General features: G+C 44.6%; 1 protein-coding gene across 12 annotated transcripts in view; it reads left to right on the top strand.

The window, feature by feature from the left end:
• The window catches only part of TNRC6C (trinucleotide repeat containing adaptor 6C), a 700,889-nt gene that overhangs the window by 285,940 nt on the left and 387,041 nt on the right, over window positions 1-27,908 (top strand). For 9 of the 12 annotated variants that reach the window (XM_069200257.1, XM_069200258.1, XM_069200251.1 and 6 more), the window contains exons 6-7: window positions 15,792-15,989; window positions 17,165-17,331. In XM_069200257.1, the coding sequence (XP_069056358.1) occupies window positions 15,792-15,989; window positions 17,165-17,331 (365 nt within the window). The remainder of the gene's footprint in view (window positions 1-15,791; window positions 15,990-17,164; window positions 17,332-27,908) is intronic. The other 3 variants (XM_069200259.1, XM_069200261.1, XM_069200260.1) reach the window with 1 other exon arrangement.

The raw sequence follows: 27,908 nt of genomic DNA, 5'->3' as shown, positions 1-27,908 counted from the left end.
GAGCCTGTAGCCGTTTAGAAGTAGATCTTGAACATTTGTACATTTGTAAATATATTACTTTAACCTTTATTATGTACATACGTATTCATTCCATTGCATGGGCACTATTACTAACATACACAACTCCTACCTCACCCTCTGCGGGGAAAACAATCTAAGATGGAGTCGACGCCCATGCGCAATGGAATCGAAGTGGGAGGAGTCCCTCGGTCTCGTGACTCAGACTTCTTCGAAGAAAAACAACTTGTAACACTCCAAGCCCAACACCAGACGGCGGACTGTGCACAGCATGTGAATCTGCAGCGACTCATGCTACGAACAGATGTACACTGGGTAAGTGACATTTTCCATATTTATATATAAATATATATATATATATATACATAAATACACACAAACACACACATACACACACAACACACACTGCTACCAAGAGAACAGGCCTCTCCCCCCCCCGACACCCGGGTAAGTGAAGATAGACACAGTCCAGTAGAAGAAAGAAAGGGACAAAGGAGGGAAAAAAACTGTCTACTTCACCACGCCTTCCAATTTCAAGTGGGTCGAAACATGTCAGTGAATATTTAATTTGAGAGGGACCTTTCTAAAAGCTGTCACCTTTAAAGTGGTCATGCCTGAAAATGATGCCACCATTCTGAGGTACTTGTGACTGCCCCATCTCACTGACCTCTGAGAATATCCCGATTCTGTCATTGGCTAATCTTGAGTTTTCATTACAGGCCTTCCCGCCTTTGGCTCTAGTATCTTTCCATCTTCCTTAGAGTGGCTAATTATAGAAATATGCACTTCTGGAGGCCATTGCAACTTCAAAGGGATGTCTAGGCCCTTCCCGATGGAAAGCTTATGGAGGTAATTAACTAAGATGCAGTTAGATGTTAGTCATTTTTTAGGATCGAGCCTGTGAGAGCATGCGCTAGCGCATGCGTCTCACTGGCGAGACTCTTATCTAAAAAGGGCTTAGAGCCCACCCATTGTTAACCATTTGTTGATTTGCATGGCACTCTTCTTTTACGCCTCATAATTTCTCACTGCACGCCTGTCATCATTTCCATTCCCGGTCTGTGGAGCAGGGAGCACTGATTGATTCAACTTAATGAGTGCCCATCCACTCCTCCCGACGTGATTGAGGTGGTACTTTTAAACTTCTGCAAACAGAAGAGGTGTGACTGGCAAAAAACAAGCTCAACAGGACAAATTCAATTGCAAAGTTTTGTTTTCTATACTTAACTCATTTCTTTTCTTTTATTTTGCCAAGTCTTCTTTTCTCACTTTGCACTCATGTTTTGTTTTTGCTCTTAGGCGCTATTCTCAAAAGATGATGACTATCTTGTTCTAAATATTGCAAAGCAGCATTATTTCTTATGTGTAATTTCTGAAATTATCCTTTAACACTGAATCATGCAGTACATCACAATCTGCCCTACTACAGTCGAAACGTACCCATCCCACCTCACCCTACAGCATTCCACCCCACTCAGTCCAGTTGACCACATACCAATCCACCCCACCCCAAACCACTCACCCAAATCCACTCCAGTCCACCACTACCACATTCCTTTCAACCCACTCCATTCTGCCGCATCTGCCCCACTCCAGTCTGCCTCACTCCAATCCGCCACAATTCAATTCGAAACAATCTGCCTCTCTCCAATCCATAGCAATCTGCCCTGCTCCTGTCTGCTCCACTATAATCTGTCCTGCTCCAGTCCCAAATAACCTACCAAACTCCAATCAGTGTTCCCCACTCCAGTCTGCCCTACTCCAATCCAAAAGTCTCCTTCCCTTCAGTCTACCCACTCCAGTCTGATCCAATCCATCTCACCTCCAATCCAGTCCACTCCACCCCATTCCAGTTCACTTCACTCCATCTATCCCATTCCAATCCACACCAATCTAAACAGCCCAATCCAATCTACTCTACTCTACCTCGCTCCAATCCACAACAATACACACCCCTCTAGTCCAGTCCAACCCAATCCACTCACTTGGGTTCATTCCACCTCATTCAAATCTAATCCACCTCACCCCATTCGAATCTAAACCACCTCACCCCATTCCAGTCTACCACAACCCAATCCACCCAGCTCACTCCAATCCATCCCATCCCATCCCATCCCACTCCACCCACCCCAATCCATCCCATCCCACTCCAATCACATCCATCCCACTCCAATCTAATTCACCCTATTCCACCCCACTCCAGTCCAATCCAGTACACCTTAATTCACCCCACTCCAATCCAGTTTAACCCTCTTCAAAAATCACCTTAATCTACCCCCACTCCAGTACAGTCACCCCACTCCACCCCATGCCACTCTAAAAATCCACGCCACTTTAAAAATCCAGTCCACCCCACTCCAGTCCAATCCACCAAGCTACTTCAGTCCACTACAATTCACTCCATTCTGCCACTGAACTCTACTCCCCACTACTCCACTATACTCTACTCTCCACACTCCACAGCACTTTTCTCCAACAAATCCACTCTACAGCACTACTCTCCACTCTGACACTTCATGCCACTAACTTTTAGCCGTGCTGAACAGCAGCCACACTGGTGTTCAACATGGCAAAATCACATTCCCAAGCCAATAGCTCTTGTATAGAAATTGAATTTCAGCCCTTCAGGGCAGACACGACCCTCTCGGGTCTTCTTCAGGCCTACCTATTCAACGCAGTATCTAACTATGCTGCCCTAATGGAACAGACTCCATTTCGGTTTTGCCCTCAACTCCACTCCAAAGTTCCACATACCGACCACCACCACCAGGTGTGTAATTTGTGTCTTCCCCCCAAGCACAACGAGCAGACCTGCAAAGCCTGCCGTTCCTTTTGATAAAAAAAAAGACGCTTACAGATCAAAGAGCTTGTCGGATGGAAATGGCGTCTCGAACTCCAGATGATACACCGGATATCTACGGCGATGAGCATGCACAAGACGAATTGGAGCAGGAGGCGGCCTTCTCCGTTCAAGACTCGGACTCTGATATACAATCGGACATTGAGAGTCCACCGTTGCAGTTGGCGCAAGCCGTGAGTACAAAGATCCCTTCACCATCGACCAAAACAACATTGAAAGAGGTCACTGATCTGCCACTGCCTTCCAGCCATGGTTGGAGCTGAAAAACTCATTCGGATACCCAGCCTTCCGGCTTGGCACTGAAAAAAGTCAAACAGAAATCTTCAACATCGACCTCCATCACCTCTACTTCGACTCAGACACTACCAAAGATACGAGGTTCTTTGGTGCAAACTACTTTGGTATCGCCCACTTCAGCACCGAAGAAGACTAAATATTTATCCACAATTTCAACACAGAAAATATCCCAAGCACAAAAGACTTTGGAACTGAAAATCTTAAAAAAGACCAGCGATTCTAGACACTCTAACCACCACTCCTTCACCAGTATAGCCAATTTTGGAAGTTATGGATGCTTGTCAGCACAGACTTCAAATTCAGGAGGAAACATGGAGGATTATAACATCACCTCCTCCCCCTTTAAAGAGGCAACTGATTTTCCAAGAGGCTATTGATTCCTCTCCGCCTCCAAAACAGACTATGCAAGAAAAGACTCCTTTTCTTTCTCAACTCTCTCCACCTCCACCTACTTCTCCACAATATACTCCACCAACATCTCCTTCTCCTTTAGGGTTCACACCACCCAATTCACCACCTGGTGGGGTTCATGATTTAGGGGATACATTAGATTATCAAGACCCATAGGATGCATACAATCTGGATCCTTTTACACCTAATGATCCCAATCTCTTCCCAGCTAGACCTTCACCACCGGAGGATTCCACCTCATATCAATAGGATATAGCTAGGGCAGCAGCATATCACAATGTGCCTATGTACACAGATCCAATAGAAGAGTATTTTCTATTTCACACTCTTGGCGCAACACATAAGGAGAGTCCATTCCTTCCATTGCTTCCAGGCACACAGACAAAATATTTAAAGAGCCTGTTAGATCAAGGGTTATCACCCCCAGAGTGGATAAAAAATATACAGCTGCACCCACTGACCCTTAATTTATAAAACCAGAAATTCCTCCAGACTCTATTGTTGTCTCTACTGCTCGCAAAAGGGCTAATAGCCAGTCAACAGAAGACATACCTCTTCCTGATAAAGAAAGCAAAAAATTAGATACAGCAGGTAAAAGAGGCAGTTCAAGTAGCCAATCTCTGGCAGATTGCTAATGCACAGGTGTTGTTACCCCTGGTATGATAGAGCTCACTGGGATGCCATGGAGGAGCTTTTACAATACCTCCCGGAGGAACATCATAAAAGGGTGGTAGAAATTGTAACTAAGGGACAAACAATTTCGAACAATTACATCAGATGTGCCCTTGATGCTGCTGATACAGCAGCATGCAGTGTTAACATAGGCGTCATCATTAGGAGACATGCCTGGCTCAGATGCTCAGGTTTTAAATCAGAGGTACAACAGGCACTTTTGAATATTCCTTTGATAAAGAAGATTTATTTGGCTCGCAGGGGGATGCCACTCTTGAAAAATTAAGTAAAGACAATTAGACTACCAAAGCTTATGTGAGCACTCCAAGCCAGCACACATGGGTGCCTTTCGTTGCACAGGATTTGCAAGGGGCTTTTGGTCATTATTTCAGGAACAGTCTTCCACTCAAACAAAGCCCACCTCTCAATACACCAGAGGATATTTTAGAGATTCCTGTAGAGGCAACAGTAATAAGGGAAGAGGAAAGCCATCTACATCTAGAGGTTCCTCAACCACCACTAAGCAAGGACTTCCACCAAAAACCTACCAAATCATACCACTTCTGTAGGGGGAAGTTTACAACCTTTTTACCCGCAATGGTCTCAAACTACCACAGATCAATGGGTACTTCAAATTATCCAAAATAGTTTGTCTATAGCTCACTTCTACTCCCCCAGATATACCCCCTCGGACTCAAACTCTCACAACATCAACTTAGTCTTCTCACAGAGGAAGTACATTCTCTTCTTCTCAAAGGGGTCTATAAAACCAATACTGTTACAATACCAGGGAACAGGAGTCTACTCCCTGTATTTCCTAATACCCCAAAAACGACGGGTCTCTTGGACCAATATTAGATCTCAGACCCTTAAACCACTACATCCTATTAGAACGCTGCCATATGGTCACTCTTCAGGATGTTATTCCCCTTCTACAACAAGGTGACTTCATGACACTGTTAGACCTAAAGGACACTTACTTTCCCATTCATCCAGAACACCGCAAATACCTAAGATTGGTAGTTGCAGGGAAACATTACCAATGCAAGTTATTACCATTCGGAGTCACAACTGCTCCCAGAGTATTCACAAAATGCCTTGCGGTAGTCGCAGCACATCTCAGAAGACAGCAAATTCATGTCTTTCCTTATTTGGACGATTTGCTCTTCAAAGCCAATTCATTCACACGGTGTCAAAGCCACACCCAACTCACGTGTCTCCTACACTCTCTGGGATTCACCATAAATTACCTCAAATATCATCTGCACCTGCAGGTACAGCCCTATCTAGGAGGTACCCTCAACACACTTAGGACTAGTGTTTCCCTGCTCAGCCTGAGTTCAGGCTTTCCAGACAATTATTGCTACATTAACAGAGAACCAAGCTTACACAGTAAGAACTGTTACAAAACTGTTAGGGATGATGGCATCTTGTATTGCCATCGTACCTCATGCCAACCTTCATATGTGTCCTCTTCAACAATGTCTCTCTCGTCAGTGGTCTCAGGCACAAAGTCAGATGGAAGATCTACTGCTGTTGGACCGCAGTACTTCTTACTCTATGCATTTTGGAACACCACAAACCATTTTAGACCCTGTACCTCAGATCACTCTCACAACAGACACCTTAAACACCAGTTGGGGAGCTCATCTCCTCAACCTCCCAGTCCAAGGGAAATGGGACAACACTCAACGGCCTTTCCACATCAGTTATCTGGAACTGCAAGCAGTATTCCTAGCAATGAAAGCATTCTTCACACAATTGCAACACAAGATGGTGTTTGTACGTACAGACAACATGACTGCCATATACTATCTTCAAAAGCGGGGTGGGGGACCCAATCTTATCAACTGTCTCATCTTGCACAAACAATATGGAAATGGGCAGCTCATCACCACATTCACATAGTGGCACAGTATCTCCCAGGGGCAGACAATCACTTCACAGACCTGCTCAGCAGGATGCAGTAGCACGTCCTCGAGTGGGAACTCCACCTGCAAGTCCTTCACCAGTACTTCCGAAAGTGCGGAACCCTTAAATATACCTATTCGCCACATACCAAAACAAAAAATGCCAAACCTTTGCCTCCAGGTACCCTCACCCACAATCCAAAGGCAATACTCTACGGACGAGTTAGTCAGGGATATTTGCTTATGCTTTTCTCCCTCTCCCACTCGTGCCCTTTCTGGTCCGGAAGCTCCAACAATCTTCCCGCAACATGATCCTGGTGGCCCCTACATCCCACATTGCACGACAACCATGGTTCACTACACTTTTTGAACTCAGTTGTTCCACTTCAAAAGCTTCCCAGCAGACCAGATCTTCTGACACAAAGACAGGGTCAAATCAGAAATCCAAATCCCAGATCCTTCAAACTAGCAATATGGCTCCTGAGGTCATAGAGTTTTATTATTTACAATTAGCACAGGAATGTATGGATATTCTGAAACAAGCACGCAAACCCACAGCTAGACAATATTATGCAGCAAAATTGAAATGTTTTGTTTGCTGTTGTCAAACACAAAACATTGACACTCTCAAGCTAACAGTACAAGACGTAGGTTGTTTACTACATTTACAAAAAGCAAATCTAGCTTACACATCCATTTGTTTACATTTAGCAGCCATAGCTGCATATTTTCAAAACAGACAGTATATTTCTTTGTTCAGAATTCCAGTGATCAAAGCATTTATAGAAGGACTGAAAATAATAATTCCACCAAGAATTCCTTCAACTCCATTTTGGAATCTTAACATTGTACTCACAAGGTTCATGGGTCCACCTTTTGAGCCACTTCACTCCTGTTTTCTACAATGCCTCTCGTTGAAATTAGCTTTCTTAGTTGCAATCACTTCCCTTACACATGTCGGTGAGCTCCAAGCTTTAACTTTAGAAGAACCTTTCTTTCAAATTCATGAAGAAAAAATTGTGTTTAAAGCAAATCCAAAATTCCTTCCAAAAGAAGTTTCACAATTCCATATCAATCAGATAATGGAATTGCCAGTTTTCTTTCCACAACCAGATTTTGTGGCAAAAAGAGCTCTACATGCTCTTGATGTTAAAAGGGCTCTTATTTATTATATAGATAGAACAAAAGAGTTTAGGAAAACAAAACAGCGTTTTGTGGCATTTTCCTTGCCACACAAAGGAGAGCCTATATTTAAAGCAACTATAGCTAGATGGATAGTCCAGTGTATTGAAACTTGCTGTAGTAAAGCCAAATGACCTTTACCTGTACCACCTAGAGCACACTCCCACTTGGAAAATAGGTGCATCTATGGCATTTTTTTTTTATAAAAAACAAGAATAGTGCAGTGCATATAATTGCAAGATACCACAATATCTGCTGATCCCCTGAACGGAGGGAGATGACATATACAGACAGAAATATGGAGAAAATCCAATCATTGCAATAGTAGATACCCCCACCTCCCATACCCAAGCAACTCCCATGTAACCAGTTCGTTCATATACAGCGGTTACCAGCATTACAATATCACCACAGTTGTTTGTCACCTTTTATGAACAGCATAACATTTGATTGGTCAACAGTCCTCATCAGTGCTCCAATCGAAGCTGGACTCCTCTACCCCTGTGAAGCGTTCTAATAGTGTACCTCAAGCCGTTGTGTCAGTCAGTGCCCCCTCCTCCCTACGTGTCATCCTCATGTACTGCTCTTCAGCAACACCCTATTCCAGTACATCACGGACCCAGTTAGGAATGGATGGGCTGCGTGTACTCATCCAGCCTATAGCCACCCAATGCTTTAGCCAGCTCCAGTGCAAGCTGTGCAAATCTATATGGGACGCGCCTTCCCCATGGTCTCTGTAGTGCACCTAATAAACAAGTCAAAGGCGTTGCTTCGAGCCCCAAACTGGTGACCCGTCTATCGTTTGAACCACTACCCACCAAAATCGCTGCACCTCCCTACAGGACCAAGCCAAGTGGAGAAAGGAGGCACCTATCTCCCCGCATCTCAGACATCTCTTGTCGGGTCAATCTTGTGAAGACGAGCAGGTGTAAGATATACACGATGAACAAAATTAAAATGCAACAGCTTAAATCTGTTGTTACAAGAAATGGTGCACACCAGGACCATATCCCATTCCACAACCTCTACGTGATCCTCCAGATCTCTATCCCAGGCCCTGCGCACTACACACTCCACCCCTGCATGATCCCCGTAGCGCTTTAAAGAACAGGGTAATCAAGTGTGAATCCTTGCCCCAATTTATTAACCCATTCAACACCTTTGATGTTGGGGGGCCACCGGGAATCCAGACCAGATTTCCCGAGCCACACTCTCCAACTTGGCATACTGATAGAACTGACCAGCCCTCAAACCAAACGTATTTTGTGCCTCCTGAAAGGAGATAAACTCCCCATTGGGTTATAATTAACCCGCCACCAAGCAGCCTTCCACTCTCCAAGCATCCATTGACATTAGAGTGTCCATATTCCTAAAAGGGGCTAGACTCCAAATCTTCACTTTCCTATCAAATGGGGCGTGTCCAAGCACTTTCTTAACAACTTGCTCGCATATCTCTGCAGTAGTTTTGACCAGGTAGGGGACAGCATTCTCTGACCGACCGTCATCAGTACATGCACCACGCCTCTCCTCCAGACATGCCCGCGAACTGTCGCTTCTCCCAATTATCTGACTGAGTCATCCACTTTGCAGCATGTTGTAAATGTGCTACATAATAATAGAGTCTTACATTAGGGATTGCCAAGCCTCCGTCGTCCATGTCCATCTGCAGCTTGGATAACACCACCCTGCTACGACGCCCAGACCAGTGTAATTAGCAAACTGTCCAGACGTTTGAAAAGCCGAGCTTCCAACGGAAACAAAGAATTCTGCACTAGATAAAGACACCGCAGAAGAACACCATCTTGGCCACAGCTGCCCTCCCCATCACTGAGAGAGGCAGCTTATTTCAGAACAAAACAGAGCACTCCAGTCACCACCTGCTCAACATTGTTTGTCACATGCGCCGTCGTCATATGAGTGACCCATATGCCCAGATATCTAAAACTTTCGAGCTCCCACCTGAGCCCCACCACCGGCAAATCCTCCAATGGGGCACCACATAATGACCCTAAAGGAAACAGGAGCAACTTTTTCCTATTCACCTGAAGACCCTGTATCTGATGTTCATGGCACGAAGCTTGGCCTTCACCTCTAAAAACCCCTTTCTGAAGGTCTGGACCTTGTTCGTATAGTCTGGGTAAATGGAGATTTTGCAGTTTTCAAAGACAACCCTATCAATTTTACGAGCGGTGCGCAGGATACAGTCCCTATCTTTATAGTTTAAGAGGCGTGCAATGATGGCCCTTGGAGGAGCAACCAGTGCCCTGTGTGCGTGCTCCACAAACACCTTGGATAACCCCTCAGGTTGCAATACATCTCTGATCCATCGCTCAACTAAACCGTCCGCCGTTGAGCCCCTCCGCCTGTTCCGGAAACCCAAGGAGGCGCACATTGTTCTGTCGGGATCTGCCCTCTGAGTCCTCCAACTTCGCCTCTGACATCCCAACAGTGGAAGTAACCTGTGCCATCTGTTTGTGCAAGGTGCCAACCGCCATCTGCAAGTCCACGATAGACCCATCCACCACCTTTACCTTATCAGAGACCTTGCGGAGGTCAGTTCGAAGAAGGTTCACCTCCACAGCCACAGTTTCTATCTTCCCCTCCAGGGCCACTCTAGCGTACAGCTGTCGTTCCCACCCTCAAACACCCCACCGACCCCTGGGAAATACAGGCACCAACACAAAGTCCGGTCAGGTGGGGGAGCCGACCAGATAAGTCTGACACAAGGCCCATGGCCGCGCTCGCTGCAGATCAGGCCCGACGTCCGCACTCCAGCCAGTATGGGGCCCAACGGTCTCCAGGAATGTGGTGCGGATCCAACACGGCAGTCAGGGCACTGCTGCTAGTTGTTGGGGAGTGCCTCGACAGTCTGGCACCCCAGGATGCCTTTAGGATCAATCCGGGACGGCGGAGCGTATTAGAGACACGTCCTGCCAGCCATCTTGCTTGGCCAAGCCCCTATCTATGGCATTTTTAGATAACATACCTATAGCATATATGTGCAAAGCAGCAACATGATCTACACCACATACATTTACTAAACATTGTGTAGATGTCTTTGCACGCCAACAAGCAAATGTTGGACAAGCTGTACTCAAACACTCTTCCAGTCATTTGCAACTCTTGCACGCTAGCCACCGCTTTATGGAGGGACTGCTTTACATTCTATGCACAGCATGTGTATCTACAGCTACACATGCCATTGAACGGACAGTGTTACTTACCAGTAGACATCTGTTTGTGGCATGTAGTGCTGTAGATTCACATGCGCCCTCCCTCCTCCCCGGACGCGTGTGGACGTTGCAATTTATTAACATGTAAATATTGTACATATGTAGGTACATGGCATTGACATCTTTTCTATTCTACTCCTTATTTTCACTACTTCACTTTCCCGCCTACGGAGAAACAATCTAACAAAGGACTCTATGCCCATGCGCAGTACTACTGTGAGGAGTTACTCGATCCCATGACTCGAAAAGCTTCTTTGAAGAAAAACAAATGTACTACTCCGAATCCCAACACTGGATGACGAGCTTATGCACAGTATATGAATCTACAGTACTACATGCCACGAACAGATGTCTACTGGTAACATTTTCCTATCCTCCTACACCTGAGAGCTGGAGTGTTTTTCTCATTTGAGCTTTGTGTTCTGGTAGTTTCCTGGGGTGTGTAAAGTCCCCGTACCTAGTACGCTCACAACATGCAAATCACTCACCTTCCCCAAAATGGATGCTAAGTGGATATGAGAGTGTGGTCAGGATATAGATTTGTTTAATAACATTTCCAAGAAGAAAAGGCATAACAGAAATCCAGAGCAATTCAGTTGCTCGTAAGGACTCATAAATTTCCTGAATCAATTCATGGGAGAATCATCACAAAGAAATAAAATTTGCAAACATTTTTTGATACAAATTTTACTGCATTCATGACTACAATTGTTACATTGACCATTCACGGATCCCTACATACACCCCCTTCAAGACAAACAATGTCCTCCGTGCCTATGGAGCAACTATAGACCATCTTCACCATCTGTGGAGTGCACTTGACCAGTTGAGGGATGAATGGTTTATTGAATCCAAAATCCAAAATAAATGTCCCCTCTTTCTGGTAACAACAGGAGCGACTGCTGTCCTCTAGCTATCTGGTGCTATGCATGAGTGCTGGGTTTATTACCACCTGTGGTTTGTCTGATGACCTTTTGAAGTCTAATGCTGAGTGTGTGTTCATTTGAGCCATGTGTAGTCCTCATTCTGGTGAGAGCTGAATTTGTTTATCTAATCCATGTGATAGCCTTTACAGCACCATTGTGTCCCACACGTAACATGTTTGATTGAGATGAAAAACAGTCTCCTGGTGAGCAATTCCAGGAAAGCCTCTTTAAGTCTTGCTTAGTAAATGAATCACAAATACACATGTGGCTGGGTGATGCATTCTGGAAGTTAATTCACAAGCTCCTATTGCAGCAGAATCAAATGTTAAAATATACAACCCTCCAAGACCAGGGTTTGTGGGCTTAAGAGCACATCTCAGTCTATCAGACCAGTGGTTCAACACACACCCCATAAGAGGTAATGTTCCTTCTCTTGTCCATCACAGACATGGGCATTTCTGTTCCTAGCATGGTCTTCCATACTGTATACCTAGCAAGGGGCTGTAGATCAGTACAACTGTGGTCAATACCTTCCACATCCTGTTTGGATTAGCTAAAAGTGGAGCTGTGCCTAGTGTTTTTGATAGGAAGCTATGAGGCTTGCAAAAATAAATGAGGGCCAAAGTCTGTCAGCGTGAACTTCCTTCTTCTGTTTTAAGTGAGTAATCCACCAGATCCACTGACCTTATCTCATTGGTTTGGTATCCTTTGGTGCAAACTCTTCACATCAACTAATTTCTGCTTACAGAAGGAATCTGCAGGTCCCAATCTGGAGACTCCTCTACTCCTTTTGCACCTTGCAAGCCTGGACTGGTGAAATTAAGGACACATGTAATTTGAATGTACAACCCAGCTCTTTGATCACAGAAATGTCTGGGTTTCCTTTCAGGAGATCCCCTCAATCCAGTGTGCTCCCGAAAGCATGATGACTTTTCCCTAGAAAGAATTCTGGGCTTGGGAAAGTAAAAGACTTTTAGGGATCCACTTAAATGCACCCACAAACACCTTCTCCTTGCAGCTCTGTAGCTGGAGAACTACCTGACTCGCTGGAAAGTTAACAAGTCAGAACACAGCTGTCTGCATCAGTCCACCCTGAAGCCTAACCACTTACATAATACTTATTTTCGGAACGGAAGGAATTCAAATGTTTGACTTCTGGTCATCCGAGAGGTGGCTTTCCCTTAACTCTGCAAAACCTTGCACCTGGTGCATACAGCCACAGTAGTCTGCAGTCATACTGTGGGAGAGGTGGCACAACACCTTTCTCTTGAAGGACTGGGTTTGGGGCCTGGTAGAGACTATGGGCCTCATTATGACCCAGCAGCCGGCGGTAGGCTGGCGGTGTTCCGCCAGCTATTATGACTGTGGTGCAATAGCCACGGCCATACTGCTGGCCCCTCCACTTTACCGCCAGGCTTCTGGCTGGCGGTCATAATCCCCAGGGCAGCGGTGCAAGCACCGCTGCCCTGGGGATTTTACGTCCCTGACCGCCAGCCTGGCCACGGCGGTAAACACTGCCATGGAAAGGCTGGCGGTAAGGGGGACTTGGGGTGCCCCGGGGGTCCCTGCACTGCCTATGCACTTATTGTGACTTTTCCGCTGGGCCAGCGGACAGTAACACTGTTACCGTCCGCTGGCCCAGCGGAAAAGTTGTAATAGGGAGCCAGAAATACCGCCAGCACTGGTGGTATTCTGGCTCCTGCAGCCTTAGCGGTCTTTTGAAAAGTCCGCCGAGGTTGTACTGAGGGCCTATGTGATTTGCTCTGACAAGCGACTGCAGAATTTGTTACTACTTCTGACCACACTGTGTTTAAAACACACTGTGATGCGAGGCGAACTAAAAGGAGCAGCTACTATATAGGGCAGTAGTACTTTCAGCAGTATTACTCACTTTCTATCAAGGAAAGGATTTGCTGTCTGTCTGCCGTGAGACGTCTTCCAGATGTCAAAAGTTGCGTTTTTCTTCTTTGAGCTTACGTGGAATAGGTGCACTGCAGTGTTTTATTGTCATCTCCCGATGCAAACCCGTATTTGTTAAGCCCTAAAATCATGGGATCAGCACTGTCAAGAGAGTAATAATAGAAAAATTGCTACTACCGTCACTGTAAAAATGTTGTTGTGTGCTCTGCTTTTGAATTATCAAGCAGGTGGTAAGTATACATACCTCTTTGCGTTGTACACTATAAACATTTCCATTTATCTATACTATTTGCACATCTTTTCAGTTAGGCTTGCAACATTGTACATCAGTGTGTGATTAAAGGTTCTTGTGATCTATTTCTGCAGGCTCATGAGAAATCTGTTCGTGTAGTGTACCCTGCAGACTCCATCTTATCAGTGCAAAAACAGTTATCTGTAGCAGAGTGACTGTGACGCGCCAAGAAACTAGAATTGCTGTTCACTAAGGAGTGCTTTGGCTTTAGTATTGTTTTAAATTCTGTTTGAAAAATGTTCAGTCTTGCTTTTCTAGACTGGATAGCAGACTTAGGGAATAAATGCATTGTCAGTGCAGCTTATGCGAACAGACTTTTTCTTGGAAAGTGACCTGTCAGTAAGTGAAACGTTAAGACGTAATTTTTGAATGTGACTGAGGGTTGCTAGTCGCCATATTTTTCCCAGCTTCAGTAGACCTACACCTCCTGAAACACCACGGTATCCGACAAGGTGCCATTTTTGTACCTACTTTATTACCGCTTTTCCCTCATCATTGAAAACCGCAGTATTATGGAACGCTGGGTCTGAAGCCATTAGAATGGTGTTAGCTAAAATACAATGCTTGCCTGTAAGGGTTTCTGTTGTGACCTTTACATGCTGAAAGCTCGCTATCTCAGAAACCAGTATCCGCTTGTGCTCCACTGCACGCTTCAGGATTTTTATGGGGTCCTTTTTTGAATGCTGTAAATGTGTGTGACTACAAACCTATTAAGGTAAGACCCCGCTGCTTCTGTGAATGCTTTGTCCATTGCAGAGCCATTTACTCCTTCGGCAATGTTGTTGGGCAATTTGTCATCAGCATTGGTTAGTGCTCTAGCTGATTGATTCATTGTCTTTAGGCTGTCTTGGTGTACATGGAAAATGTTAAACCACTTACCTTTGTTTATGCAAACATCAGGTGAACTACTAATACACTGTAAGTATGGTATATGATTAGTATTAGTTATTTACTAACAGTTGACCTTGAAATGTTTGATCTGGGACACAAAAATGCATTGTTTTTCTATTCCCAGGAGATTGAAGTAGAGGATATATTTAATCATTGTATATACTACCAGTCAAAGGTGGTGATGCAATAAATGGAGTTTGAGGCTGTCCAGAGAATGGAGGGCCATTTTTTGAAGAACAAAGTGTCCCCTTCAAATGTATAGGTTCTTTGTGAAATATCTGTAAACCTACAAATCCCGTGTTATATCGCAGCATTAAGTTTCGTTTGGGAGCTTTGAAGAATTCACTGGGCAACAATGTAGGCATACGATTATAGACTATTTCTACAGCAATGACAGAAGATAAAAAAGGATTCAGGAAATATTTTGATGCAAGAATCCTCTTGGTAAAACTATTGTACTTGCCAATTGTGTGGGATATTTGATGCTGCGATTTACAGAATTCATTTAAAATGGATGAAGGGTGTAAAGTTTGTGTTGTGTGAATGGGTAGACTTAATAGAAGTAGGGTAAAGTGCTTTCAGGTGGAAATTCAGGGTAGAGATATAAGGATAAAGCGGGTGGGTTGCTATAGTAATAGTTGTGCAAGGTGGTGAAATGTACAGTGTGCCCTAAATTATGTACGTTTTATGTGTTAGCGTATTACCATTTATGGAAGATGTCTAAGTGCACTATTAGAATATTGGAGTAGAATGTTCTGGGCTTGTCTCTGACTGCTCAATTGACGAGTTGATGGTTTGTGTTTCTTTCTTGTTTGAATACATTTTCTTCATATCTTTGTTTCGTTCTCGGACTGGACACTCATATTTTGCCATGTGTTTGATGCATTCTAACTCGATTTAGTGATTGTTTTCTTACATAAGTGCCTTAATCTTCATCAGTGAATTTTTTTAAATATTGGTTAATGTGACATCGATCGGGTTGTTTTGGGTTTTGAATGCTTGGAAGGCCTGGGTATAATTATCTCCCTACCCAGCAATGTTTTTTTCCCAGTAAAGGAAGCAAAGTGGAGTGTTGTACTGCTAGGCTTTCAACTTTTTATCGTTGGAATCCCGTTATGCAACGCGATAGAAACCCAACTTTGTTATTGTCCTCTTACAGTCTCCTTCCTGTCTCTACAGGCTGGGGAGATATGCCTTCAGTTCATACAAAGACTGACACCTCTTGGGGAGAACCCTCCTCCCCCTCTGCTGCAGTAGATAACGGCACATCGGCGTGGGGGAAGCCGCCCAGCAATGCTTCAGGGTGGGGAGATGGCTCTGCGGAGTCGGCAGGGACATACGGAAGAGCAAGCGCTGGCCCAGCACTGTGCAAACCAGGTGAACACATTAAACTGGTGTATGGGTTTATTACTGATACAGGGCAAGGAGTAACGAGGCATAAGGGCGGACTAAGTAATACATTAGTATGCTCCGACATCATTTAGTTAAATACTTAACCTGAAATCAGAGATATCTGCAATTGTGTGCGCTCTTCTTGATAAAAGGATCCCATGGAGGACAGTGTATTTTTACTGCCATTCAAATGATCCCTGGAGACTGGGCTTTAATGAGGGGGTTAGTGTATTTAAACGGCACTAACCCTTTCTCTGGTTTCATTTTAAGTAACAAAAATCCAGGTGCTTTAAATGTTTGCAGTGCTCAAAATAGTACCCATTAACGATCTGCGGCCAAGCTGGATATTGCTTTCGTTCCGAAGCGTTTTATTTATTGTGCTGCGTTTGTTTCTCTTTTGGACTCAGAACTAGGGTCAAGATACAGTGGAATACAGCCGTCATTGGTTTGGCTGCTTCTTGACTGGTGGTCATACCCAGATCCTATTGTTCGCAGTTACGTTTTGTATATTTGGTTTGCCTTCTCAGTGTTGTTTGACCTGGTATTCCTTGGAATGTTTGGGGCCGACAGACGTGCTAAGTGTGAAACCTGATTTCGAGGCTGTTTTTCAAGCGGAAAACACCCTCTTGTCGAGATAAAGAAATACATATATTTGGCATGCACTACTTTTTATTTACCTTAATTGCTTATGCCTTTCCTTAAGATTGCTCAGTCTACATGCACTGTTTAGGATATGGATACGCATATAATCTGACTGTAGACTGTTTTTCTCTCCAGAAGTTCACTGATGTATAATAGTGCAGCATTTCAAGTGTACATTAGATTTTGTGAGGTACTGCACTTTTTTAATGGAGAGTTCTATTTCTATTCAAAGGTCTCTCAATAGGCATCGAGACCCTCGATGATTCTATTTCCGTGTGTGGGGGCAGAGAGGTCTGGAATGTCATCATTTGTAGATTTCAACATTTTCTGTCAGAAGGCTTATCATGCTCAAATGACTTTGGTCAATCTCACTGCTCCTAATATTAGCAAGCAAACAGCCAAGGGAGCAAAAATAAATACATACCCGTAAATCTTATTGTATATGTGATGTCCATAATTGAATCGATGAACAGCATGGACATGATCAAATAGAAATTTTTTTTTTCTTGCGGTCACAGCTTCAAAATCTATGCAAGAAGGCTGGGGCAGTGGTGGGGACGACGTGAACATCAGTTCCAGTCAGTGGGAAGAAGAGGACGGAGAAATGTGGAATAACACTGCTTCCCAGGAGTGCAACCAGCCCTGCAGTTCATGGGGTAACGCTCCGAAGAAAGCACTTCCCAAGGTGAGTGACAATAGTAGTGTTAGACACATTGCTTAATTCCTAGTGTAAGCAATTTAAACCCTGTTTCAGTTGTAGAATTCAAAGTTCATTCATCACGCTGCTTAAAATCGAGTATCTCCAACGAGTAGCCTTAGTAGCTCTCCAGCTACCTGTAAATAGCTCCCCTGTGTGCAGCTCAGCCTACTAATATTGAAACTTTTGCTTGGTTGAATATATATATATATATATATATATATATATCCAAGAAAGAAGTGACTCAAACAGATGATCTCACTAAAGAACAAAAATATATATTTCTACTACAACGATTCAGCTTCCGCCTTCCTCAGGTAGTACAAGATTGTTTGCTCAGTGGCTGCACAGCTGACACTGGTGGATTTTCAAAAAGCATCATGAGTGAAGATTCCAATTCGAATGTGGAATCAATGCAGTCCTGAGAACTCTTCAGATATGCAGAAATCAAGTGGTATTGTCAGTGATGTTCAGTCCATCTGGATGCAGTGATTTTAAACGGTACATCCAGAAATTTTCTCTGATGTCCAGTAGTTCTTCCTTTAAAACATGTTCCACAGGGAAAATCTTCAAATCTGATAGTAAATGGTCCCCAAGGTTAAAATGACCTCCGTACACGATTCAGGAACCACAAATCGGCAATAATTAACAAGAAACTTGACCAGCCTGTAGCCAACCATTTTAACCTTGTGGACCATTTACTATCAGATTTGAAGATTTTCCCTGTGGAACATGTTTTAAAGGAAGAACTACTGGGCATCAGAGAAAATTTCTGGATGTACCGTTTAAAATCACTGCATCCAGATGGACTGAACATCACTGACAATACCACTTGATTTCTGCATATCTTAAGAGTTCTCAGGACTGCATTGATTCCACATTCCAATTGGAATCTTCACTCATGATGCTTTTTGAAAATCCACCAGTGTCAGCTGTGCAGCCACTGAGCAAACAATCTTGTACTACCTGAGGAAGGCGGAAGCTGAAACGCTGTAGTAGAAATATATATTTTTGTTCTTTAGTGAGATCTGTTTGAGTCACTTCTTTCTTGGATATTACATTTTCTTGTGGCTCATTGTATCCTTTGGGATCCAGATTTTTGCCCTGGCTGGCTGTTGTTTTCTTGTGATCCTGCATCTTCCAGTGTATATATATATATATATATATATACTAAATTTAAAATGCATGTATTCGAGACGAAAATGTATCTTCAGAAGTCATAAGCGATATTTGTCAAAAAATGATTGAATTTTAAAATGTAGTTAAAGCTAAGATTTGAGTTGGATAGACGGATTACCCTCATATTATTACCTTATTGCCAGGGGGATTGCATCTATGAATTTTATGTATTACCCATGTGCAGTCATATCAAATTGCCAAATCTTTTTTACATTACTGCTTGAAATCCTGCCTAATGCACTGATGTGATCACTGCTGACAATCCTGGATAGAGTGGTAACTATTTCATCACTATTACATCACTAATATTAGTAGCTCTGGGTGATGTTCAGTGAACTTAAGTAGCTCTTATTACAGAAGAAGTTGGAGACCTCTGTTTTCAATGATACTGTGTTTTGTTGGGCAATGAATGGAAGTCTGATCCTGCCACAGGTATATTCTGTTCATGCCACCTATTGAAACAGAATGCATGGTGAAGCCCACTTACATATTTCTGAACTCTCACTTGCATCAGCTCATAGTTTGACTTAGAATTCAGCAAATGGACAGTCTTTCTGCAAAGATGCTGGTTTAATCCTGTTGTGAACAGTTTATAGAATCTTAACGAAGCCTAAAAAAGCATTTAGACCTTAACAGGCGCTGCCTCTGAACTTTGAAATAAACTTTCACCTTCACTCTGAAAAGTATCTCAGGCAATTCAGTTCTGAAAGCTATTTTAGGCCAGACTATTCAAGGACTTCCAACTGAGCATAAGGATTCTCTGTAAACTTTAGTGATTATAGGAAAAGTAAACTGACATGCCTCCTAAACAAATGTTTGTAATCTCATGCCCTTTATTCTGTTTTTAGGTCTTGCCTACCAGACAGCGAAAAGCCCTATAAGCCCTATTCGTAGCTTACAGTAGGCTTGGATTCCCTTTATTGCTTAATATTGGTTGACTTTCACTCTCATTTGCTTGCAATTTATTCATTAGCTTGCAAGCGTTTTAGGTTTCATTGTTGTATTTCTCCTTTGCCTGGAGGATGTCCTTAATATTTCTGTCCTTGCTTTTCAGATCTTACTTTTTTATATTTGATTATACACTCTAAGAAATGGGGTTATTAGTTGAGGGGGCTAGGTAACCACCCCAGTTACCAACCACAATCCTTTTCAGTGTGACCCCTCAAAGACATTAAGTTAACCCAAGCTCAACCACTGATAGCCATGGCATAGACTTAACTTGGAGGCAGTACGTAAAGTTTTTATGCAGTATTAATACAGTAAATAAATTGAAATTCAAAACAAAAAAAATCCCAAATGGAATTAGAAAAATAGAGAATAATTTAATAAACAAAATAATTCATACATTACAAAACAAATCTAATATGGGGAACTGGAGATACTATTATTTTTTTTAATTTTAAAAAGTGCTAATGATAGTCAATGTTCGTGGTAGTCAGGTCATCTGTGTAGTTACGGGAAAGGGCTTTTGTAGCTTGTTGTATCCCTGCAGCTTGAGCAGGAGGTCAGCTTTATGACCCATTAAGTCCACTGTTTTGTCCATGGTTGAAGAGACTTCTGTTGCTAATGTTGTGCGTACAAGTCCAGTCTTCTGGGCTCTTCCCAGGTCTCAGAAAGCATGTTCAGTCCTGATCTTCCACAGGTCCAGAAGTGCTCTGAAATGGCTGCCTGGAGATGCCATATTTATGCCTGGCATGGTGTAGCGAATGGGAATAACCCCTGGGGATGCCCTAAACAATGTGGTAAAGGCTTTTTCAAAATAGCCAACGTTTTCGACCACACTAAACTTGGCCTCTGAGGGCAGGGAGTTTGGATGGGGAGTGTGCTATGGTAATCCTAGTGTCCTCCCACCTCTAAGTCACAGTTTGAGCCAGTCCTTGTATCCACTGCTAACTCAGAAACAGACATCTGGTAGAATAAAGCTGAGTTTTAAGCAACTAGATTGGAAATAAAAGAATTATTTTGGCATCCTGTCTTCACCTTTTGAAGTGCTGCGCACCAAGTGTTAAATGAAAAACCCAAGCAGACCTGTCGAGCAGGATTTGGCACTTTAATATCAAAAGAGGTCCACTGTGATTGGGGGCCTGCTGTGCTTGGGGGATGACAAAAAGATGGGCCCGGCTCAGTTGTCAGCAGAGGTTTGCTTGTGACAGGAGAGGCCTCTTTGAAGTTAATAACATTCCTAGGCAAAGAGAAGATCGTTAGCTTGCCAGAGGAACAGCACACCTCCTCGCATCCATAACCCTTTGTACCTGGCCTGGGAGCATGTTTAGCAGTGCCTGGGTATGTCAAAATGGATTATTTTGAGCGTCCGAATTTGCAGTTTGAAACAGCACAGCCAGGATGCAGCAGACAGGCCTGCAGTCATTCTTACTCTGTCACTTAGTGGATGGCACAATGGGTGCTACAGTTCACTTGTGACATTAACTAACAGTACCTGGGTACCTTATACTGGGTCTTGTTCACTTGTTAAATATGCCAATTAGATGAGGACCGATTTAATCATGTTGAAAGGGGGAGTACAGGAATTTTACCACTGGTTATCAGGGATAAAATGCACAATGTTGTATAGCTAGCAAAAACAGTTAAGGCAAACATTTCCAACACACTCCATGAGAGTACATGTGTTTTTCAGCTCTCTCTCATGTACTTCTCTTCTTCTCCCCCTTTGCCATGCTTAGTGTTGCTCTCGCTTGCTTGTGTGCCTCTTCTCCTCCCGTTTCCTTCAAACTTATCCCAAAGATCCATGTTGCTCTTACCCATTTTGTTTTTCTTTCCCCTCACTCCATGTGGCTTCCTGACACGCTCACCCTCTCTGCTGCTCTAGTCCTTCCCTGCCAACTTTGCTGCCCCCCCCCCCCCCCCCCCCCCCCCAAAATCACCCTCTCCCCTGCCTGTTTTGTAAAGCGTTCTAATTCAGCCATGCTGCACGGCATCATGCAAGAACTTTTGGCTTTGCCAGTGCTTGTTTAAAATGTAGGAAGTCTCCAACACACCTTGGGATATGCTCAGACTCAGACATATGCATGTCCATGCAGTGGGTGCCCATAGAAGGTACAAGGCAAATCTGAATTGCTCAGCATCATTACAGCTCTCACATAAAGACTGATGTTCTTTTGTCTAGATGGCTTCTGTTGTATTGACTGTTTTGAATGATCTATACAGTATTATCTACTCTGTGACACAGATTACAGATTCACAACCATCTTCTAAGGACATATAGGGGGTCATTCTAAGTGGCGGGTGGCGGAGGCCGCCCGCCAGACTTTCCCCCATCCAAAATACCGCTCCGCGGTCGCAAGACCGCTGAGGGTATTTTGGCTTTTGCACTGGGCTGGCGGGCGACCGCCAAAAGGCCGCCCGCCAGCCCAGTGCAAAAACCCTTCCCACTAGGACGCCGGCTCAGAATTGAGCCGGCGGAGTGGGAAGGTGCGACGGGTGCAGTGGCACCCGTCGCGTATTTCAGTGTCTTCAATGCAGACACTGAAATACAAAGTGGGGCCCTCTTACGGGGCCCCTGCAGTGACATATAGGGGGTCATTCTAAGTGGCGGGCGACGGAGGCCGCCCGCCAGACTTCCCCCATCCAAAATACCGCTCCGCGGTCGCAAGACCGCTGAGGGTATTTTGGCTTTTGCACTGGGCTGGCGGGCGACCGCCAAAAGGCCGCCCGCCAGCCCAGTGCAAAAACCCTTCCCACTAGGACGCCGGCTCAGAATTGAGCCGGCGGAGTGGGAAGGTGCGACGGGTGCAGTGGCACCCGTCGCGTATTTCAGTGTCTTCAATGCAGACACTGAAATACAAAGTGGGGCCCTCTTACGGGGGCCCCTGCAGTGCCCATGCCATTGGCATGGGCACTGCAAGGGCCCCCAGGGGCCCCCTGACAACCCATACCGCCATCCTGTTCCTGGCGGGAGAACCGCCAGGAACAGGATGGCGGAATGGGCTGTCAGAATCCCCCATGGCGGCGCAGCAAGCTGTGCCACCATGGGGGATTCCCAGGGCAGCGGAAAACCGGCGGGAGACCGCCGGTTTTCCACTTCTGACCGCGGCAAAACCGCCGCGGTCAGAATGCCCTGCGGTGCACCGCCAGCCTGTTGGCGGTGCTCCCGCCGACCGTGGCCCCGGCGGTAAGGAACCGCCGGGGTCAGAATCACCCCCATAGTTCCATGGTTATGGTTTGGGAGCCTGTAGGTTGTACTGAACTGGCAAGAGTCGATTATCTGTCATTACGTAAATCAGGCCAAAAAACTAAAATAAATTTTAAGAAGAGTCCTCTGCTTTTGAGGCAAAGACACTGTATCCAGTAATGTTAAGGCTAATGCTATAAGGGGGATAAATTGAACTTTAATATGAAATTTCATAGTTATTCCAGAGTAAAAATGAGTAACATTTCTGTGGCTGCTACTTGTTATCCCAGCATTCTTCACTACATACAGATATATGCAGTGCTTATTGAGATGAAGAAGTAATTTTCTAAATCCATTTTACTGCCTCTTTATCTACTTGCAGAAACTGAAGGTAGGCAGAACCAGTATAAAGAATTAAACAGACCTACCAGTGCTAATTTTGTAATTCTAATAGAGAATTATAATTGCAGATTTCTCACCTTGTGAACTTCCCTAGATGCCAGAATTGAACTGGAAACTTTTGTAGCAATTCCCTCACACATCCAGTTGAGTCATACAGCACTACGTTGGGTTTCTCCCATCCTGGTCATGACGTCTGGGCCACTGTATCTGCTCCTCCTTCACTCACGTAAGTTTCTCTCTGCTCAACGTCTGCATCAACAAACACAGAGACATTGTAATCGGAATAAGCAGTGTGCAGATTTCAAATTAGGATCTTGATAATGGACTATACAAGTTTTTTCCACAGAACGGGCAGGGATGTGTATTCAGGGCCACTATTTTTGCGCCACTTCCAGGCGCTCATGTCTGTTCCATTCTTTCCGTGTCTTCTGACACGGATCCAGATTTACTCAAATACTGACAGAGGAAGTATCCAGGTAAGGCCACCGGCTAGAACAACAAGGTTTAAACGTAGTCATAACTGTACAGACAGATGACCGTGACGCACACACAGGACATCTGTTTATGGTGCCTCTGCTCCAAGCACGACTCTGTGTCCAAGCTGCATAAAGATGAACAAGAAGGCTATCCATAACCGTAAGGCCACACTTAATATTGCTGAAAAGTAGAGGTCAAAAAGGTGCTCACGGTCAAAGTAGGTGCAATGCCCCCAGTTGAAATCAGGGGTGTGGACGTGATCCTGCTCCAGAGGCTGCTCTTGTGACCGGTCATCATAGAGTTCATAGGGCTCGGGTAAATCGAGGAAGTCCCATAAGAGGCATACAAAAATTGAAACATGGGCCTCATTTGTACTCCCACTCCCGCTGCTCTGAGACACTCCAAGCACTCCTAGGTCACAGAGTCCTCTCTACCCCAACAGCCCTCCCCACCTCCCCCTAAACACCATTTGCAGAACTGATCCGAGCAATAGAAAATACAGTGTTTCCACAACATCTCCATCAGCTGACGTTTGCCTATGGACCACAATGTTTTCTGCCTCACAAGTACCCCCTTGAGTGCCTTTGTGCCCCATGGATCCGAGGTTGCCTCTAGTTGGTGACTGTGCACCCTCAGTATTGCCTTAATGGTGAGTCTGTCTCTGATTTGGGCTCCTGTGAATCCGGGCCCAATACCTTGAGTGGTCCCACATTTGATGCCATACATGACTCCACTTTTTGTGCCATGACGGATAATACCGGCACACGTATCAATGCTGATCTTGACGTCCCTGATGCCAAAAGAGTGAGCAAATGTATTGCCTGATTCAGAGATGCCCGATCCACTGATCAAACCTAGACAATATGCCCAGTCTGACCCAGACTGACCCACATTATGATTTAGGCATTTTTTATGATAACCAATGCAGTGATATTTTTGATGATCTCCAGGATACCAGTGGTCTGGAACCTCCTCATACACTGACCTTTCCTCACCAAATCCTGCTGTGACTACTGAAGAGTCCGATCCTTCACATCAGTGATTCTCAGGGTGGCTGACTAGACTTCATTCTGTCAGTCCAAAAAGTCAAAACTACTCTCCAGACGGAGGTCCTGAACTGTGCAGAATCCACCCAGTAGTGCCTAAAGCCCTTTAACAATGCTTTAATTGACGTTCTAATGGGCACCTGGTCAAAACAACGATCTTGACCTCTGGTCATTAGACAGGTGGTGTGATGGCATAATCCTACTCTCTGGGATCTGGGCTTCCTATTCCTACATCCCACACTGGAGTCCTGTCATCAGGCATCTACATGCTGCTTGAAAAGGGCATTAAAGAGAATAAAGACATTTGCCAAACAAGTGTTCCCTTCAGTTGGCCTTGCCTCGTATTGGTAAATACTACATGTCTTCTCCTGGGCAGATATTTGCATGCATTATGAAGCAAAGTGGCAGATATCTTGCCAGTGGTTTGCAGACGACGCCCACCAAACCTTGCAAAGCTGAACTTTGTTATACAAGACACTGTGAAATATTCTATTAAATCTGGTGTGAACGCTATCAGCTGTCTGGGTAGGGAGGCTGGCATCAGCATGATGCTTAATCATCATACCTAGATTCACTTTGCAAGCTTTTCAGCTGATTTCCAACAGTCCCTTTATGGACATGCCTTTTGATAGCTCTAGAATGTTCGGAGCAAAGGCAACAGCTAATCTGTTGACATTGCTGCGTTTTTCCATCAACATTTCTAAGTCACAACTGACTCCTGAAGAACGGCTCCCTTTCATTGGAGCCATGCTACACATACCACTTTTCTGAGCCATCCCTCCGGGCTGCGATCCAGATGTTCAACGCTAAACCTGGATCTCAGTGGGCACAGCTCTGAGGTTTTGGGCCTCTTGGTCTCCTGCATCCTCCTTGTGTCCCATGTCAGGTGGCACATGTGGGCTGTGTCGTGGGATCTGAAGTCTCAGTGAGTTCAGCACAAAGAGCACCGATCGGAGTCCATCTCGGTGTTGAAGGAGACTTAGATCTGTAGAGGTGGGTGCTTGACTGCTATTGGTCTGCAGCAGATTCCTATCCCTTTCCCACCCGAAGTGAAAGGTCACAAAGGATGCATTGTTGCTGGGCTGGGGATGTTTTCTGGGAGAGCTCAAGATTAGAGGACTTCGACGGAAGCCTGCCATCGTAACATTGTGTTGGAGGTGCAAGTGATTTACTTTGCATTGAAAGTGTTCTCCTCAGCCATCTGAAGGGGAAGGGGCTCAGATTTTCACGGACCACCTGACCGCCATATGATATTGCAACAAGCAGGGTAGAGTGGGGCCTTGGATTGTGTGCCAGCAAGCCCTACGCCTTTAGAAGTGGCTGGTCTCTCAGGACATTTCCTTGATTGTCCAGCACCTAGCAGGATTGTAAAACACCCTGGGGGACGAACTTAGCTGACGGTGCCTAGTGGATCACGAATGGCAGTTACACTCAGAGGTGACAAAGGGCATCTACCAGGAATAAGGAGCACCCTGGCTTGATTGATTTTCCTCCACAGAGAACACATAGTGTTCAACCTTTGTGTATTAGACTTCTGAATGTGGCCCTCCCCCTGAAGACCCTTTCCATCTCATTTGAGGATCGGGACTCCTGGATGCCTTTACGCCCCTCCCCTTTCTGCCTATAGTGCTGAAAATCAAGATGGAATTGTCATAGTTTGACTCTTGCTCCAGGCAAGACTGCTGGTTTGAGGATGACAGTACTTATGTTTGTAGGCGACTATGCCAATCCTACAAGTCGCCTCACCAAAAACCCAATCAGTAAAAGGTGATTTGTGGCAGCCTTTACACATGGACTCAAGAGTGTGACATCTCAGGGAGTGTCGTGATTAAACAGAGATTACCCCTTTCTCACACTAACAACCTTTCTCAATCAAACATAGGCAATAAAGAAGATGCAGTAAGTTTTCAATAGGTTCTATTTAACAAAACTGCAACCTATGATAAGTTGCATGGGCTGCAATGATAAGGATAATGAATAATGCAAGAAACAGAATGGTAAAGACGAGTCATTAATACAAAGACTCCCACTGTCTTGCAATGACATGAGATGTGAAATATGTCTTACTACCCTAATAATGTGAACCTAATCTCTACTCTACAAGAGAGCTAGGTGTGTTAAACCTAATCTGCCAATGCCATGTCCATGAGAAGAGCCCCACCAACCCTTGTTACCTTGGAATTAAGTCTCTAGCTCAGACTCCATAGGGACACGAAGGTTGGGTCAGCGTCAAAGCGACGTGCATCATCGATACCAGTGATGGCATCCGGTCAGAATCCCTCTGACTGTCTTTGTGAGGTGCCTTTATACAGAGCTGCTCAGACCCCTGACATAGGTCTGTTCCCAAACAATAGATAACAGGAGATGCTTGAGGCAGCAATTTATGTAAACAATTTCCTTGAAGGCGTGAAGAGGGAAAGTACCTAATTTGAACGCCTACAGTTTATCTTTGTCGCTAGATATTGACGCCTTGGCACGGTGGCACTGATAACGTGAAACTGAAACATTGGCATAACTAGAAACAAGGCAGCCATCTTAAGATATAATTAAATAAATGTGCTAACACAGAGCAAACTAAGTAGGGTAGAAGTCACTAGGTGACGGGGGCACGAGTCTGCAAGCCAAAGGCTAAACTGACTCCTGTTTCCCATTAAAATAAGATAGGATTCACTACAGAATACTACACACAGGTTATCATAGTTGCCTCCAAAGTGATTGGTGTCATTTTGGCAGCTAGGTGTCCATATACTAAATCTGTTTACTCAGGACATCAGGAGAAGTTTGTTGTCTGGTGTTCCTCCCTGCACATCCCCAACCCCTGAATACACAGTTTTCAAATGTTCTCATATTTTGTCTGTCTTTATCCCAGCAAGGCCTTGCTGTGGCAACAGTTTAAGATGACCTTTCAGCCTTCTTACATTTATTTGACCAGCAGTCCTTCTAGTCACCTCGATGCATTTTCTGAAGGGGCTCATCATTCTGTTCTTGCCACCATCACTTGTGATGGTGCGGTAGGACCTTAATTTGGTACTCGCCTACCTAATGTGCACTCCCTTTGAACTGAGGCACAGTTGTCCTCTTTGCCTGCTTACCATCAAAATGGCATTCCTTATAACCATGGCATCAGCCAGGCAAGTCAGTGAAATTCAGGCATTGTTTGTAGACCCACCATATGCATAGCAAGACAAATTGGTCCTCCTGATAAAAGTGGCATTCTTACCGAAAGTCATGCTTTTCAACATAGGACAGGCACCTTGCCTACTTGTTGTTCTCACCTCATTCCAAAAAGGAATTATGGCTTCACAGCCTCAACCTTAGGACTTCTACATGGA

This window comes from Pleurodeles waltl, chromosome 7 (assembly GCF_031143425.1).
Source record: "Pleurodeles waltl isolate 20211129_DDA chromosome 7, aPleWal1.hap1.20221129, whole genome shotgun sequence".
In the NCBI taxonomy this organism is placed as follows: Eukaryota; Metazoa; Chordata; class Amphibia; order Caudata; family Salamandridae; genus Pleurodeles; species Pleurodeles waltl.
The sequence above is the reverse complement of the archived record's forward strand: the minus strand, read 5'-3'. Positions and strand labels throughout refer to the sequence as shown.